Here is a 19576-nt window from a genome sequence, read left to right as displayed (position 1 = left end):
ACTTTTTCCACAAAGCTCAAAGGAACAGTTCTACCTATTAGCAATTCAAACGCAGTCACATTGTTTTTCCTCTTGTTACTTATGCCATGCATAAAGAGTTCGAAAGTTGTTTAGGCAGTAGTCTACTCATTTTTTTATTATTTTTTTTTTCTCTACTGTGCCTAATACACCTACATATTATAGCCTAAGTCAGATAGATAGGTTAAATTAAGTGGATGAAGCACTACTGATTGCTAACTATCAAAGCACACATGATAATGACTAACCATTATTACTGTATTGTGTGCATATATGATGACAGCAAGAGTTTATGCATGAGTATGTGAATATGTGTGAGCTTACAAGAGACCTGTGGTCGGCAGACTAAAACAAATTAATCCGCACTCTGCAGAAAGGAGGCAGAGAATGTCCATTTACGTACTTGCAGTTCAGTGGCTGCGGTCATGTGCTCTCGCCAACACAGAGAGAGGAGACCTGTGGTTTTAACCCAGCCAGCTCACACCAGAGAGAGGGAAAAGGAGAGGGGGAAGAGAGGAGGGAAGGGGAGTGGAGTGATGACAGCTCATGATGTTATACATTGCAAATGCGAGTGGGGAAGTGACCGAGTGTTGGTTAATAAGCCGTAGAACGAGGAAAGAGTCCAGAGATTGCAATGTAGTGTATGTAACGGCATGGCAAATAGGGCGTATGGGGCTTGTGAAAACTATGAAAACCTGCTTGGTATGTAGAGGACGTTTTGAGGGCACAGTTGTCAGTGATGACATTTATCAGAGCTGAATTTCTAAAGAAAAGGCTGGTATGAGCCAAATGTTGTGTATTCTATTGTCTCCTTATCTATCACTCCACTCTCCCTCCTTCATCCACAATCCACCTTTTCCCCCTATTATTGAGCCGCTTACTTCCTTTTTCCATTGCTCTTTCCCTCTATCCCTTTTTTCACACTCCTCTCGCTTTTACACCTTCTTCTCTCTACGCCGCCTTCACTTTGCCACTGATTCCCCTTCCTCCCTGCCCTGCTAATCTATTCCAGAAGAAAGGCTACCATGGAGAATGCATAACAAGTGCTCATACTTCACCACAGGCCAAGAGAGAAATAACACAGAGAGGGAAAAAGGGAGTGGGGTACAGACAGGCAGAAAAAGGATTGAAAGTGTTTATTCAGACTCAAAGCTGACTCCTTTGTTGTGGTAGGAACCTGTCTTATATTAAGATTCTGAAACTCCCTTCAAAGTCTGGAAAGATGGAAGATGAGCCAAAAGGAAGAGAGAGAACGAGACAGAGGGAGACAAACAGAAGAAGGAGAAATTCATATTTTGTCTGAAACCGGTAGAATTGGACATTTCGGGCTGAGAAATGAGCTTGGAAGGGGTGAGACGTGATGGGGAGAGACCAACTCCATTGAGAGAATAGATAAACTATGCTCAGTTCTGGACTGTGATCACATTCACACCATTCAGCCGATGCTGACTGAGCCCTTGTTTTTTTTAATACTGATATTCATGATATTCATCCCTTTGGTGTCTGAGAAATAAAAATAAAAATAAAATAAAAAAAACAGAGCATGTTAAAGTTCAGAGAACACATTAAAAGCACTGAGAGAAGGTGCATTTGATATCTCTTACATGAATGTCAGTTTCTTCAGCATCTCTGCACTTCATCTTAAAATTCTATCTGGGTGGTAGAGGGTCTGGCTGGCCCAGACACTGAAAGACAGAGAGCAGAGAAAATGCCACTACAAAAGGTTATCTAATTACAGCTGTGCATTGGTAAGACCAGAGTGTGGGCAGCTAAATGGACATAAAACATTATCTATTCAGCAGGCATTGCTTCTTTCCTTGGTCTAATATAGCTTTTCACACACCCGGGTGTAGACGTAGAATCTCACTATCAATATAACCTGCTAATTGCTCGAAGCTCTCACTGGAGGACCTGAAATATCCAACCATTATACTGATCAGAAAAACAAATGTTTGTTGTCTCTGGAACTTGCACGGTTTTAAAGGTGAGATGGGATTCTGGTAAGTTATGAGTTCTGTATTTTGGAAATGTGACATGCCCCATTTAGGATGTTCAAAACTGCCAAAACGGGCCATGACCTGTCTAGCTACTCACTAATATACATCTCTCTCTCCCCTTCACTTGCACACATCTATTGCTCCTCCTGGATGGGGCACAGGGGCGCTGGGGCGAGGAAAGGGGGGTGGAGGAGCACGCAGCGCTGGCGCTTGTTGGCCGACCCGGGTGTCTGCGGTTCTGTCGTGGTCAGAGGAGGGGGAAACAGGCGGTGTTTCTGAATCCCTGTGAAATGTTCACTTTGGAACGACTCGTTGCTTACATACCTCTCTCACACCCTGTCTTACATTTTAAAGTGTTCAAATACAACCTAATATCACTCACTGCCCCTTTCAGGTTTTACAAAATTGGCATCTTTAACTAAGATAGCACACGTACATCTCTGAGATGTCTTTTTTAGATCTGGAAAGCTTCGCATTAACACCTGATAAACATGTTAAAAGATCAGATTTGCAAACATTCTAAATCATAAATGTCTCAAAGACATCTGATGAATGTCTTATTGACATCTTCTAGATGTATTGCTGATGAGCAAACAACCTAAAAAATACGTCTTCTAGATGTAAACACACACATCAAATAGACCAGGGTGGTTTCTGAGCAAATGGGGGCCCTTAGCAAAATCCCACTTGCAAAATCCACAACTCTCTCCTAGCGGGTGACATTCTCCCTTCCCTCTCGGGCCACAAGGGGGTACCCTATAATTGTCTAATTGAGCCATAACAGCTGCCTAAGTCTTACTCGCAGCTTTTCGTATATATAAAAAACAACTTGCTTTGTAGGGCCCCCTGGTAGCTCAGGGGCTCTAAGTGGCGGCTTATACCGCTCATAGCTAGAGACAGCCCTGAAATAGATGTCTGGTTGATGTAGGTGTGCTATCAGGGAAGAGGGAGGACAGAACTTCGAAGAGTCAAAACAAACAAAGAGTTCAATATAGGCCTACAATTTATTTGTAAAAATCACTCCATTTATGCTGGTAAGGCTGTTTCATAGTCCTGACAGTTTTGAATAAGCGTGTCGCTGTAAGGTTGAGTCGCTTCTCAATCAATTCACTTTGTTTTGGTTATATTACCTGATACAATAGATATCAAAACATATTATTATCTCTCTTTTTATGAATGTCAAAACCATCTTACACAAGAAATTTCAGTAATCACAGCGAGAATAAAAAGCAAAAAAGAAAAGAATAAGATCCAGATAGAAACAGTTAGGCTTATATTAGATTATGCAGTGATATCTTATATTTTGTGACATTTCAGGGATTTTTTTGTTTAATTTTTTGGCCCAACATAGGTGTTACACGGTAGTGGCATTTAGCGGCAATAGTAGTTCATCGTAATCCATTAAAAATCTTGAAAATGTTATATTTATGTATAAAGCGGCGAAAGTAGTTAATCGTAATCCATTAAAAACATTAAAAATAGTGGCGTCTTACTAAAAAAATATTTAAGTATAAAGCAGCAATAGTAGTTAATCGTAATCCACTAAAAACATTGAAAATAGCAGCGTCTTGCTTAAAAATGTATATTTAAGCATAAAGCAGCAATTGTAGTGAATCGTAATCCATTAAAAACTTTAAAAATAGCAGTGTCTTATATAAAAATGTATATTTAAATATAAAGCAGCGATAGTTGTTAATCGTAATCCATTAAAAACACCGAAAATAGTGGTGTCTTATTTAAAAAAATATATTATAATAGAAATATACAGTATATATATATATATATATATATATATATATATATATATATATATATATAGATAGATAGATAGATAGATAGATAGATAGATAGATATTACTAAAAATATGAATGCATATTTTGACATTGTATTTTCATTTCAAAAAGTTTGAACGAAAACACAGTCACAAAAAAGGTGCTCAATCGTCTTGGTGATCGCTCCACCTTGGTGATGATAACTGAGCTTGAAACATCGTCCCGTCTTCAACCCTGCCCCTGAGCGCACCCCGCCCATCTCCGTTCCACTTCAGCAGCGCTTCCTTCTCATTCAGCAAACGCACTGTCCTGTGGCGAGAGAGAGGTCCTTTCCACCCCGCGGCCAGACAAAAGAAGACTGCAAAAGGAGAAAATCTTCTAACCACTTCTTAAAGGACAGAAGGAACCCTGTGTTGCAATGCTATAGTTTTATTTGGAAGTCTACATTGCGCCTTTACATGCGTATTTAGGACATTTCAAAAAGAAGGAACACTGGAAGTTTTCTTTTAATAGCCATTGTCAGTGTGTCATGTGGAGTGCGGGGTCACACTGGAGGGCGATGACCTGTTTTTCACCTGTCGTTCTTATCCGGATGGACCCGTGTACATCTTAACAGGTTTTCTTGCGAAAAGACTCTCCCTGAACAGTCCTCCCATAACGCGCTCAGATGCTCACCTGGGTCCAATTTTTGAAACGATCGCCCGAATCCGGCGCAAAGAGCTCACTGTCCCCGGGTGATAGTAGCGCTGGAGCGATGCAGTCCATCCTGTCCTCGGCTGTCGTGCTGTAAGTTTGACTTGATGTAAGATCATTCTGAATGAGCTTCTTGCAGAGCCTCTCCACTGACTGATAATGTCAGACATGCATGTGTCTACCTTTATGTCTACACTGGACATTTGTTGTGTTTCCCATCTCTGGGTCAGAGGATAGTCTGTGCAGATGCTGTGTTCTCACAGAAACACATCCCACCCACTCAGTCTGTCTGTCTGTCTGTGTTTAAATCTGACCCTCTTCAAATAACAGCATAATACACACTAATTATGAGACCAGAAACTTTCCAGTTTCCAGAAGCTTGGGTAGATTTTACCTCAATGTTGTATAGAAATCTTGTACAGAAAATAACTAGATTGAAATGTTAATTTTACTGAATGCAAGTGTCATACAGTCACAATTGTGTCTTTTCTGTTTGTTTTTTGCCAGATGTTTCCAGGCTGTTTTACTGCTATACAGCCCATTACAGGTGCTTACTGTCTGCACATATGTTACCAATAATATAACATACATCAATAAATAGCTTAGAAATCAATAAGAGTTCTTGGTGTCTGACGGACTCCTCTTTGTGTATTTTTACAGGTGTTAGCAGTAGAAAATGTTAACTTTGGAGTACACGTGGAGAATCAGACAGGGGTTCGGGACGGTTTGAGCCGGAAGCACCACAGAGTTTACCAACTATACAGCCGGACCAGTGGAAAACATGTCCAGGTGCTCGGCAAGAAAATCACTGCCATGGGAGAGGATGGGGACAAATATGGTAAGGATAAGTTGAAACAAACTAATGCCATGGAAGACATCATATTAACAGTCTTTTATTTGAATTACTGGCTGATTAACTAATTATAAGATAACTGAACAATAACAATATAACAATAAAGAGGAGGTCTGACAATCCAATTCTTCCATTTGCTAATGTAACGATCAACTGTGCCTTAACCCCAATCAGAGAGCATCGAACTCATTCCCTTGCAAGGCCATAGAAATCCTCACAGTGCAATATTAACCTCTCTCTAATGAACACTGGTTAATGTATTTTATAATTTAGTAGATTAGTCACAGAAAAGGCAATGCAAGATATACAAGAAGTTACTTGTTACATCTGGAAGTTACATCTACAACCATTAACACACTGTCAATACTCCCTCCCTCCCTTACTTGTTTAAAGTTAAAGGAATATTCTGGGTTCAATAGAAGTTAAGCTCAATGGACAACATATGTGGCATAATGTTGATTATCACAAATATTAATTCAACTTGTCCCTACTTTTCTTTAAAAAAAAAAAAAAAAAATTTTTTTTTTTTTACTGTGAGGCAAAACTGTATTCTTCTCTACTGTTATTCCTGCTTAATATTTTCGCCAACTTTTGAGCTGTGTATTGTAACACTTTTAATGTTACTTTCTCATTAGGATAAATAATGTGTGTTGTAGCATTCTCCATTTGTAAGTTACTTTGGATAAAAGTGGCTGCTAAATGAAGACTGTACATGTAAAGTCAGATGATAAAATGAGCAAACAAAAGAGAAAAAGAGCTTTGTGCTATTTTAATAACATTTTACTGTTTTCTGTTGATTAAAATTGCATAACGTAACATATTGAGTTTCTCATAGTAGTTGCCTTGAACAGCTTAAATTCTACAGTATGTCAGTGCATGTAATGCAGGCTTCATTTACAGCCTGTCTCTGTGTGTGCATGTTTCTTCACAAGCCCAGCTCGTGGTGGAGGCCGACACCTTTGGGAGTCAAGTGAAAATACGAGGAAAAGAGTCAAACTACTACATGTGCATGAATCGTAAGGGGAAGCTTGTGGGAAAGGTGAGTTACTGAAAATGTATTGGACTCTGAAGGGGCGTTCACACTGACAGTGGTCTTCAGTGCTAAAATCACCAGAAGTCCCCTATTTTCAATGAGAGATGCTGATTCGAGGTGACATGAGCAGCAACAATGTGATAAAGTTGAGAAGAGTTCAACTTAAGGCAAAATAAGCAGTGAGCTGATGTGGTAGCTACTGATAAAAATGAAGACAGTGACGCTTACATGATATCCTTCCTGATGCAGTCAAGTATAAACACCTACAAGAAACCAACAGCATAGCCACATGGCGACTTTCATGACTAAATCGCTGTCAGTGGGAACGCCTTATAATTGTGAGCAACATGCTTGTTTAGCACATGCATCTATGTTGAGCTGTTGTTGAAACAGCATCTTTCAACAGTTGGCAAATAATTAGCTTATTTCTCAATGATTCCAGTGAGATCAAAATTCAAGTAAGCTGATTTGTGCAAAATGGCTGGCTAATTATATTTCCTCAAAATAGATTTGTTCATGGGCCAATTATATTGATTTATCTAGAGGCAAATATATATATATATTTCATCCTCGCTGTGCAACATTTTTCACAAATCACTAAAACTTTTGCACAGACTGTATATACATATATATATATATATATATATATATATATATATATATATATATATATATATACTCTCACTGAGCACTTTATTATGAACACCTGTACGCCTAATTATTCATGTTATTATCTAATCAGCCAATCATGCGGCAGCAGTGCAGTGCATAAAATCATGCAGATATGGGTCAGGAGCTTCAGTAAATGTTCACATCAACTATCAGAATGGGGAAAAAATTTGATCTCAGTGATTTCGACCATGGCATGATTGTTGTTGCCTTTTCTTTTTGTTTTTCTGTTTCAAAAGTGGCTTTTTCTTTGCAATTCTTCCCATAAGGCCTGCACCCCTGAGTGTTCTCTTTACTGAAACTGGTATTGAGGGGGTAGAATTCAATGAAGCTGTCAGGTGAGGACATGTGAGCCATCCATTTCTCAAACTAGAGACTCTGATGTACTTATCATCTTGTTTAGTTGTACATCTGGCCTTCCACATCTCTTTCTGTTCTTGTTAGAGCCAGTTGTCCTTTGTCTTTGAAGACTGTAGTGTACACCTTTGTATGAAATCTTCAGTTTTTTGGTAATTTTAAGCAAAACAATGATTGACTGACAAGTTTCTAGAGAAAGCTGTTTCTTTTTTGTAATTTTTGACCTAATATTGACTTTAAGACATGCCAGTCTATTGCATACTGTGGCAACTCAAAAACAAACACAATGTTAAGCTTCATTTAATGAATCAAATACAGTTAAGTCAGAAGTTTACATACATCTTATACAAATACATTTAAACTCAGTTTTTCCCAATTCCTGACATTTAATCGTAGAAAACATTCTCTATCTTAGGTCAGTTAGGATCATTATTTTATTTTAAGAATGTGAAACGTCGAGTCACGTGACGCCATGCGAGGTTCGGATGTGTGAATGGCGAGCTCTGCGCACTTCGCTAGTTTTAATACTTTTTGTGTCATAAACCGGTGAGACTCGATACACCCTGATTCTTAAATGTTCTAGGAAGACAATATGTCAAAGAATCCTGAGACATTAAAATACACTTACATGCGCAAGTTGAAACCCCCGAGCAGCAGGCCGTAAGCCCAGGAGTAGATTTGGGCGATGAGGTGAAGGAAATTTGGCGATAATTGATGAACGTGTCAGCAATGCTGATGAAGGTCATTGCTGACTTGAAGAAACTTGCTGTAATACGTCGATCGATCACTGCCATGGAGACGAAATTCACTGAGATGGTTACAAGAGTGGCAGATGTTGAGAAAAGGATCGATTATCTGGAGTCATCAGAGAGGGAATTAGCTTCTAATCCGCTAGCGACCAAGGCGGACTTGGAGCGCGTTTGGGAAAATTTGGAAGATATGGAGAATCGTAATTGGCGGAATAATATCCGAATTGTTGGAATTCCTGAGCGAGCAAAGGGACAGAATATGGTGGAATTTCTGGACGGGCTCTTTCCGAGTCTGCTCAACATAACAGGCCATAAGCAGGAAATCGAGGGAGCTCATAGAGTTCCGGCTTGGCGATCCACTGAGGGAGACAGGCCCCGATCAATTCTGACCAAATTTCTGAAATCATGCGATAAAGATCTTGTGTTACACGAGGCGAGGAGTAAAGGAAGGCTTTCTTGGAAGAACCACAACATTTTCTTGTTCCCAGACTTTGCAAATTCAACAAGAGAGAAACATGATTAATTCAAGGAATGCAAGAAACTATTACATCAACGGAAGGTCGCTTTTGCACTGATATTCCCGGCCAAATTGAGAATAGATGCTAAGGATGGCCGCAAAGTATTTACATGTCCCCAACAAGCATTGTCCTTCATAAAGTCAGTGGAGGAAGTCTTTGTGTGATACTCACATTGCAGCCGAGTGGGCCTGACTCAATGAACATTCACTTGACCATTCAAGGAAACTGGGTGCCTTTTTTGTTGCTTTTTGTGCTGGTTCTGCCTAGCAGCTGGAGTTTGTTTTTTGTAGTAACACTCCTTCAAGACAGTGTTGTGGATGAATCTGCACATTCTTTGTGCTTATGCCTCCTATTGGTTGGAGTTTGTTTTGTGGAGTATTTCTTGCAGGACATTGGAGTGATTAAGTAATTTGTTACACTCATGTAGCAGCTGAATGAGCAGTTGAAAAACATTAGTTTGACTGTCCGAGGAAACTGAACAGCCTTTCTTTTTTTTTTTTTTTGTGCTGGTTCCGCTAATGGCTGAAGCTTGTTTTGTGGAGGAACACACCTTTGGGAGAGTTATGTGAATGAATCTACACATTCTTTGTGTTTATCCCGCCTATTGGCTGGAGTTTGTTTTATAGATTTTCTTCTGTTATGTAATTCTGTCTCACAAAATTTGTATAGAAACACCGGACTTGAGCAATCCAATGGCAAAGTTGTCGTGGTGTCGTGCATGGATGTTAATGCGCACGTTTTTCTTTTTTCTGTTTGTTTGGTTTGGAGGGAAGTTTGGGGTTTGATTGTTGCACTAAGGTTGGAATGTTGTCTGTATAATTTTATTTTTGTCACAATCTATATTTTATAATATGTCAAAATGTCAAATGTTAATATGAGTGGATTGTCTCTCTCCACATGGAATGTGAATGGGTTGGGGCACCCCATAAAAAGAAGGAAGGTTATTTCTTTTCTTAAACATAAGAAATTTTATATAGTGTTTCTTCAAGAAAATCTCTCCCCGCAAGAAGCTGAAAAATAAGATATGGGGTGGGCATGTTTTCTTTAGTGCTGGCTCAAGTAAGAGCAGGGGAGTCATTACACTGATAAGTAAACATCTACTATACAAATGTCTCAAACAGAGTAAAGATAAATTAGGAAGAGTCATTATTGTTTTAGCAGAAATTCAGGGGCAAAGGTTGATTTTGGCTAATATTTACGCACCTAATGCTGATGATCAGGGCTTTTTTATAGATCTTGAATCATGAGGGGTGCAAGCTGCTGGCACCCCTCATGATATAATATTTGGAGGAGACTTTAATCTATTGATGGACACAATCCTTGATAATAGTGAAGCAAAAGTGTGTAAGCGCCCAAAAGCAACATTGATGCTTCACAGGATGTGTAAAAATCTTGGTCTTACAGGTATTTGGAGACTTTTGAACTCATCTGGTAGGGACTATACATTCTTTTCATCAGTCCATAAGATTTATTCTAGAATAGATTTTTTATATATATCCCTCATTTTTTATATATATCCCTTATATATATCCCTAAGTCCCTCATTTCATCTGTTGTTGACTGCTCAATTGGAAGCATCTTAGTCTCAGATCACGCCCTGGAGAGTTTAGAGATGTTGCCACATATGGAGAAAAATAAATCATATAGTTGCTGCTTTAATGTATCCCTTTTGCAAAATCCTGAATTCCAACAAATGTTAAAGGCTGAAATCAATGTTTATATGGAGACCAACTGGTCCTCAGTATCCTCTGTGGGAGTGGCTGGGGAGGCACTTAAGGCGGTTCTGAGGGGTCGGCTCATACATCAAAAAATCCAAAGCATTAAAAGTGCCGAGGCAGAGCTGAAGCACCGAATGTCGTCTGATGGCCTCAGAGGACTGACCCGATTGAAATACAGATATAATACTATTTTGTTGCGAAAGGTGGAGTTTTGGCTATTCAGGGCAAGACAGTCATATTTTCAGTCATGGGACAAAGCAGGGAAGCTTTTGGCTATATATACACTATATTGCCAAAAGTATTCGCTCACCTGCCTAAGTGACATCCCATTCTTAATCCATAGGGTTTAATATGACATCGGCCCACCCTTTGTAGCTATAACAGCTTCAACTATTCTGGGAAGGCTTTCCACAAGGTTTAGGAGTGTGTTTATGGGAATTTTTGACCATTCTTCCAGAAGCGCATTTGTGAGGTCAGACACTGATGTTGGACGAGAAGGCCTGGCTCGCAGTCTTCGCTCTAATTCATTCCAAAGGTGCTCTATCGGGTTGAGGTCAGGACTCTGTGCAGGCCAGTCAAGTTCTTCCACACCAAACTCGCTCATCCATGTCTTTATGGACCTTGCTTTGTGCACTGGTGCGCAGTCATGTTGGAACAGGAAGGGGCCATCCCCAAACTGTTCCCACAAAGTTGGGAGCATGGAATTGTCCAAAATCTCTTGGTATGCTGAAGCATTCAGAGTTCCTTTCACTGGAACTAAGGGGCCAAGCCCAGCTCCTGAAAAACAACCCCACACCATAATCCCCCCTCCACCAAACTTCACAGTCGGCACAATGCAGTCAGACAAGTACCATTCTCCTGGCAACCGCCAAACCCAGACTCGTCCATCAGATAGCCAGATGGAGAAGCGTGATTCGTCACTCCAGAGAACGCGTCTCCACTGCTCTAGAGTCCAGTGGCAGCGTGCTTTACACCACTGCATCCAACGCTTTGCATTGCACTTGGTGATGTATAGCTTGGATGCAGCTGCTCGGCCATGGAAACCCATTCCATGAAGCTCTCTACGCACTGTTCTTGAGCTAATCTGAAGGCCACATGAACTTTGGAGGTCTGTAGCGATTGACTCTGCAGAAAGTTGGCGACCTCTGCGCACTATGCGCCTCAGCATCCGCTGACCCCGCTCTGTCATTTTACGTGGCCTACCACTTCGTGGCTGAGTTGCTGTCATTCCCAATCGCTTCCACTTTGTTATAATACCACTGACAGTTGACTGTGGAATATTTAGTAGCGAGGAAATTTCACGACTGGACTTGTTGCACAGGTGGCATCCTATCACAGTACCACGCTGGAATTCACTGAGCTCCTGAGAGCGGCCCATTCTTTCACAAATGTTTGTAGAAGCAGTCTGCATTCCTAGGTGCTTCATTTTATACACCTGTGGCCATGGAAGTGATTGGAACACCTGAATTCAATTATTTGGATGGGTGAGCGAATACTTTTGGCAATATAGTGTATATAAAGCAGAGAGAGTCTTTTTCTACCATTCCCTCTGCTGGTGGTGAAATCAGCCGTGATAAGAAGGGAAGATGATTTTCCAGGGGTGGTGGCAGGAGGTATGGCACATAAGCTTTTGCTTTACGCAGATTATATTTTATTATTCGTCTCCGACCCCATTAGATCTATGCCTTGCCTCCATAGAATCGATAATTCCTTTTCTAAGTTCTCAGGATACAGAATCAATTGGTCTAAATCCAAAGCTTTGGCTCTGACAGCGTACTGCCCAGTAACGACTTTCCAGCTGGGTGCCTTCCAGTGGCCCAAACAGGGCATTAAGTATTTGGGCATTTTATTCCCAGCAAATTTGTCTGATTTAGTTAGTTAATTTTGACCCCTTAATTAAAAGGTTTTCGAGCGATGTGGGCAGATGGGCTTCATTACATTTATCAACAATTGGGAAGGTTAATGTTATTAAAATGAATTGTATTCCAAAATTTAACTACCTGCTACAGTCTCTCCCTGTAGATGTCCCCCTCTCTTATTTCAAGTAATTTAATAGCATAGTGAAGTCCTTCATTTGGAATGGCAAGCATCCTAGATTACATTTCAATAAGTTACATAGGCCGATTGACAAAGGTGGGCTAGGCCTAGCCAAGATTTTGTTTTATTATTATGCATTCGGTCTCAGACATTTGGCTCATTGGTCTCTTCCACCTGAAAGAGACCCTCCCTGGTTTTGTGTTGAACAGGAAGTTCTTGCCCCTATTTCGCCTTTGCAAAACCTTTCTATCAAACTAATCGGAGAAGTTACATCCCGTTATATTGCATTTGCACTCGGTATGGACAAAAGAGTCCAGAGTGTTTAATTCGGACATTTATTTAAATGTTGCCCCAAGCATATGGCTGAACCCAAAATTATGAATTAATAAGTCCCCTTTCTGCTGGTCAGAGTGGATTGTGAGGGGGTTTACCACACTCTGTAACTTATATGACAGTGGAGTGTTGAGATCTTTTGAAAATTTGGTTTAACATTTTGGGATTCCCAGATCTCAGTTCTATAGGTATTTACAGCTGCACCACCTGCTCTGTATTGGTTTTAGGAGTAGCACACCCCCCACTAAAGCGGCAGATACTCTGGGAGAGGTGATTACTGCTTTTGGAAAAGGTTATGAGGCATCAGTGTATTACTCCCTGCTAATTCAGAGTCTGGGGGTCGGAGCTTTTTTTTTTTTATCCCCTTTTTCTACCAAAATGGAATGCCCAATTCCCACTATTTAGTAGGTCCTCATGGTGGCGTGGTTACTCACCTCTGTCCGGGTGGCGGAGGACAAGTCTCAGTTGCCTCCACTTCTGAGACTGTCAATCCACGCATCTTATCATGTGGCTCGTTGTGTATGACACCACAGAGACTCTGCATGTGGAGGCTCATGCTACTCTCTGCGATCCACGCACAACTTACCACGCGCCCCATTGAGAGCGAGAACCACTAATTGCAACCACGAGGAGGTTACCCTCATGTGACTCTACCCTCCCTAGCAACCAGTCCAATTTGGTTGCTTAGGAGACCTGGCTGGAGTCACTCAGCACACCCTGGATTCGAACTCGCGACTCCAGTGGCGGTAGTGAGCTACCCAGGCCCTGGCCACGGGGGTTGGAGCTTTAACTTCTATCAAGAGATTATGGGAGAAAGATTTAAACTTGGTATTGGAGGAGGGAGTATGGGCTAGGATTCTAAAAAACATCAAGTCTACATCTAGAGATTGTGCCTTATGAAATTCAAGATTTTACATAGAATCTATTGGACCCCCTCTAGATTGTATAGTCTTAAAATTTTGTCTTAAAGACACACCCACCTGCTGGCGATGCCAATCTGAAGATGGAGACACAACCCATGTTTTTTGGAGTTGTGTTAAGATACAAGAAATTTGGTTTAAGGTTCAGAGTTTTATGTGGAGCGCCCTCATTTCCGGAGTGGTGTGGGGAGATGGGGAGGGTGGCTGCTTTCGAGGAAGGGTCAAGCAGAAAGCTGGGGGTTCAGAATTTGTTTGATAGGAAATGGGGCAAATACTTAAGTGTTTTTTGGGGACTCTCGGGAGGGGCTGTGGAGAGAGAAGTTTAGTTTTAATTATATATGATTATTATATTTTCTTTTTTGTTTTCTTTTTTTTTTTTTTTTTTTTGTGTGTGTGTATTCTTATTTGTGACCACAGGGGTGTTCATTGGGGGTCAGGGTGGGGTTGGTGATTAGGGAGGGGGAGGGATAATAGTGGGGGTTAAATATTGATTCAGTGTTGTGTTTGTTCTTTGTAATATGTCTACTAATCAATAAAAAAAATTTAATTGAAAAAAAAAGAATGTGAAATGTCAGAATAATAGTAGAGAGAATGATTTATTTCAGCTTTTTTTCTTTCATCACATTCCCAGTAGGTCAGAAGTTTACATGCAATTTGTTAGTAATTGGTAGCATTGCCTTTAAATTGTTTAACTTGGGTCAAACGTTTTGGGTAACCTTCCACAAGCTTCTCACAATAAGTTGCTGGAATTTTGGCCCATTCCTCCAGACAGAACTGATGTAACTGAGTCAGGTTTGTAGGCCTCCTTGCTCGCACACAGTTTTTCAGTTCTGCCCACAAATTGAGGTCAGGGCTTTGTGATGGCCACTACAATACCTTTGGACTTTGTTGTCTTTAAGCCATTTTGCCACAACTTTTTAGGTATGCTTGGGGTCATTGTCCATTTGGAACACCCATTTGCAACCAAGCTTTAACTTCATGACTAATGTCTTGAGATGTTGGTTCAATATATGCACATAATTTTCCTTCCTCATGATGCCTTCTATTTTGTGAAGTGCACCAGTCCCTCCTACAGCAAAGCACCCCCACAACATGATACTGCCACCCCCATGCTTCACAGTTGGGATGGTGTTCTTCGGCTTACAAGAACCCTTTTTCCTCCAAACATAACGATGATCATTATGGCCAAAAAGTTCCATTTTTGTTCCATCAGACCAGAGGAGATTTCTCCAAAAAGTAAGTTCTTTGTCCCCATGTGCACTTGTAAATTGTAGTCTGGCTTTTTATGGCAGTTTTGGAGCATTGGCTTCTTCCTTGCTGAGCAGCCTTTCAGGTTATGTCAATATAGGACTTGTTTTACTGTGGATATAGGTACTTGTCTACCTGTTTCCTCCAGCATCTTCACAAGGTCCTTTGCTGTTGTTCTGGGATTGATTTGCTCTTTTCGCACCAAACTATGTTCATCTCTAGGAGAAAGAATGTGTCTCCTTCCTGAGCGATATGATGGCTGCGTGGTCCCATGGTGTTTATAGTTGCGTACTGTTGTTTGTACAGATGAACGTGGTACCTTCAGGAGCTTGGAAATTGCTCCCAAGGATGAACCAGACTTGTGGAGGTCCACAATTTTTTTTTTCTGAGGTCTTGGCTGATTTCTTTTCATTTTCCCATGATGTCAAGCAAAGAGTTTGAAGGTAGGCCTTAAAATACATTCACAGGTACACCTCCAACTCAGTGCACCTCCTATCAGAGGCTAACTGGCTAATTGTCTAAAGGCTTGACATAATTTTCTGGAATTTACCAAGCTGCTTAAAGGCACAGTTAACTTAGTATATGTAAACTTCTGACCCACTGGAATTGTGATATAGTCAATTAAAAGTGAAACAATCTGTCTGTATACAACTGTTGGAAAAATGACTTGTGTCATGCACAAAGTAGATGTCCTAAACAACTTGCAAAAACTATAGTTTGCAAATATTAAATCTGTGGAGTGGTTAAAAAATGAGTTTTAATGACTTAAGTTTACTTACACCTAAGTGTATGTAAACTTCTGACTTCAACTATAGCTTTCAACAGTGTTTGATATAATGGCAAGTGATTTTCTAGTACCAAATTAGCAATTTAGCATGATTACTTAAGGATAAGGTGTTGGAGTGATGGCTGCTGGAAATGGGGCCTGTCTAGATTTGATTTTTACATCAGTAATGTCCTGACTATACTTTGTGATCAGTTGAATGCCACTGTGGTTAAAGTACCAATTTCCTTCCGAAACAGCAAATTCTGTGCATTATTCCAAATGTTTGGCCGCCAGTATATATATATATATATATATATATATATATATATATATATATATATATATATATATATATATATACATATACATATACATTACATTTAAAAAAAAGGAAAATAACAAGTGAATTCAAAACTTTTGAACCTCACTGTATTTTTCTTTTTTCTTTTTTTTCTTTCAATTTTTAGAAAGCCAGCAATGTAAATGGAGGCTGTGTTTTCGTTGAGATAATGCTTGAGAATAACTACACTGCTTGGATGTCAGCACGCTATGTGGGCTGGTACGTAAGCTTCACAAAAAGGGGCCGACCACGCAAGGGCCCCAACACGTTACCCAACCAGCGAGACGTGCATTTCATGAAACGTTTCCCTCCTGGGGAACAGCCCAACCTACAGTCCTGCAACTTTACCACGGTCAGCAAGAGGAGCAAAAGAGTCCAGCAGACCTCTACATCTCCTCAACCACTCCCATAATACAACATACCCTCTACAACACTGCGTTTTAATGAGCACTGATAGGAGAATGACTCTAGGAGCTTGTTTGCAAAGACCATTTCTTACAAAGGACAGATAAACTACACACTATCCTTTAAAATGTGATTAGGTTAGATGTAGGACCGACCTCCCATTAGAAGTCACAGTCAAAGGATGAAGTTGCTTAAACACTGTGTAATCATGCAAACATAACCAAAGACTCCTGGGCGAGTGTCCAGTAACTAAACCCTGACAACAAGGGGACCAAGCACTTCTGGCCAAAGAATTCCTCTCTAATGTCCAGTGCCACAGACTTGTCCCACCTTTAAAATAAGCAACTGACAAGTTAAGTCAAGTGCTCTTCTTATGTGAACTGCAACATGGATGCAATCCATTGACAGCAAAGCCTGGAAGACCTGCAAGTTCATATTTAATACACATCGACTAAAACCTGTGGACTTGGATATTCCCCAAAAAAAACAAGAAAAAAAAAAACAAGGAATATGCTATTTAAATGGAAAGTTCACCCAAACATGAAAATGGCCATAATTTTAAGATGTTAGGAAGACCATTCTCACCATTCTCTTTCATCTCAACTTTTTGCTATAACATGAAAGTGAATGGTGACACAGGCTGTCATGCTGTTTTTCATCACCTTTTGTATTCCACTGAAGAAAGTCTGTTTTGGAGGAATATGAGGGTGAGTAAATGATGACAGAATTTCTCATCTTTGGGTGAACTATTCATATTTAACAGTATGTAGCCCTGGGCCTATAAGAGCCATGAGATTGTAACAAAGAACTAAAGTCCATCAGAATGTATTTGTGAATAGACAGTGGACACTCCTGGTAAAAGTTTGTTTGGGTTTTGCCTCAGATGTAGCTTCTGTTGTCTTTGGTGATTACATCACTTTCACAAGGAGCACTGAGGGCCCCTCAAATGTATCAGTGTTGAAGGTACCAGAATACCAGTGAAATTAAGTATAATATACAAGGGGGGAGCTGCTTTTCCACCACTGGGCCAAACGGTTCTTTGCACAGTAACAGTTCCTGTAGCATTTCCACTTGAGCATGGGTCAGGTACGGGAGGATTACAAACCGGAAGTTTGCTAACCGTACTCAGGACAGAGAATTTTCTGACATGGCGGCTCATTATTGGTCACTTGCCCAGTCAGTCCATTTTAATCCTGATTTTGCAGTACCACAGTGGAAAAAGAAGCCGCAACCATGGCAATGAGCCTGTATAGCTACAGGCATAGCTCCAAAAGGGGCGTGAGCTCCAAATCACCATTAAAGATATAGGGAGCCCCTAACCTAACACTTTCCCTAACCTTAACTCTTTTGGAGTTGGCACAACCCCCTTTTGGAGTAACCCTGCCCTCTTTTGGAGATTCTGCCCCCATTTGGAGGTCGCCGACCTGCAGCTATACCAACTTGAACTGTGCGGTTCCACAACGAAACCCATTCGGCTCGATGGTGGAAAAGCACCTTATGACTTCAAAGTCATTCTTTTAAGATAAAGTCTTAATAATTAAGTCATAATTAAGAGACAAAGAGTCAATTATTCAATTCAAAGTCCTATTTATGACAAAAAGTTGTAATAATGAGGTGAAGTCATAATTATGAGATAAAAATTATGGGATTACATTTTTTTAATTTTGAGATCAGTCAAAATTAAGTTTAAAAATTATAATTATCAGAATTAACAGATATCAAAATTACGAGTTAAGCACTCATCTTGATCTGATGTTTTCTTTTTTTTTTTTCATTGCATAGAATCATAGTGGCCTAATGCATTGTGAACACAGGAGTATTTTAAAAGTAGTTTAGCTATTTATGAAATACTTGCCTTATTTGCAGAATTGCATTGAATTGTACAGAGTAAACACCCTTGAAAGGATTATAAGCAAGAAAATCTTTGGCGCAAAAAGAACAAAATGGACGTGGCACATCTTTCATTAACAATGAGGAAAAAAGTTCACAGATTCTGTATGGGCCACTAATTAACCAAGTATTTGAACACTGATCTGCACTGATGTTTGGGGCCATTTGAAAATGAAAGCTGGGAAAATACATATCCAACACTGGTCACTGCATGGACATATTTCCACTCTAGATAGTTACACATGTACACATGAGTTATTATAACTGACCCAGTCCTGCAAGTAATGTATTGCAAAATGTTGCTTTTTGATAACACTGTCCCAAAACTGCATAGGGCTGGTTTAATCTTGAGAGATGAAATATTTTGATATTACTCATGTTATTAAAGTATTTATTTTGTGGATGTATGTTTTTCCCCCTTTTTACTGTTCCATGACACCTTCATTTATGCCATTGAATGGCGAAATGTCTTCTAATAATTATTCCATTCCCCAGTATTGTTGTTTTATTGCCAGCTTGTAGACCTAGAAGGTATGAACTATATGAGATCTAAACCTTTACCAGCCTTGCATAAATTGAAATGGCATAGAACGTTGAAATTTAGTGATAGTTCACCCAAAAATGAAAATTCTCTAATCATTTACTCACCCTTATGCCATCCCATATGGGTATGACTTTCTTCTGCAGAACACAAACAAAACTTTTTAGAAGAATATCTCAGCTCTGTAGGTCCATACAATGCAAGTGAAAGGGTAACAAAATTTTAAAGCTCCAAAAAGCATATAAAGGCAGTGTAAAAGTAATCCATAAGACTCCAGTGGTTAAATCCATGTCTTCAGAACAGATATAATAGGTTTGTGTCCTTTTTTACTATAAATTCACCTCCCTGTCCCAGAGGCAGCGATATGCATGAATTGCCAAAACAAAAGAAGAATGTGAAAGTGAAGGTGGGAACTGATTGTAAAAAAGGACTTAAATATTGATCTCTCACCCACACTTTTATCGCTTCTGAAGGTATGGATTTAACTACTGGAGTCATATGGATTACTTTTACATTGCCTTTATATGCTTTTTGGACTAATGTTGGTGCCATTCTCTTGCATTGTATGGACCTACAGCGCTGAAATATTCTTCTAAAAATCGCAGGGATGGCAGGAAGGTGAGTAAATGATGAAAGAATTTTGATTTTGGGGTGAACCATACCTTTAAGAACTGATAACTGGTCATTAACAGTTAGTTAAAAGGACTGTTCATACAAA

General features: G+C 39.9%; 1 protein-coding gene across 1 annotated transcript; it reads left to right on the top strand.

Moving 5' to 3' along the window:
• The first annotated feature begins 4137 nt into the window (after window positions 1-4137).
• Window positions 4138-19139, top strand: LOC127433782 (fibroblast growth factor 18-like). The gene is made up of 5 exons (XM_051685977.1): window positions 4138-4574; window positions 4989-5028; window positions 5142-5319; window positions 6267-6373; window positions 16150-19139. The coding sequence occupies exons 1-5, from the start codon at window positions 4456-4458 to the stop codon at window positions 16432-16434; spliced, it is 729 nt and encodes a 242-aa protein (XP_051541937.1). The 5' UTR covers window positions 4138-4455; the 3' UTR covers window positions 16435-19139.
• Window positions 19140-19576: the final 437 nt, after the last annotated feature.

Source organism: Myxocyprinus asiaticus, chromosome 43, assembly GCF_019703515.2.
Source record: "Myxocyprinus asiaticus isolate MX2 ecotype Aquarium Trade chromosome 43, UBuf_Myxa_2, whole genome shotgun sequence".
Classification (NCBI taxonomy): domain Eukaryota; kingdom Metazoa; phylum Chordata; class Actinopteri; order Cypriniformes; family Catostomidae; genus Myxocyprinus; species Myxocyprinus asiaticus.
The sequence above is the reverse complement of the archived record's forward strand: the minus strand, read 5'-3'. Positions and strand labels throughout refer to the sequence as shown.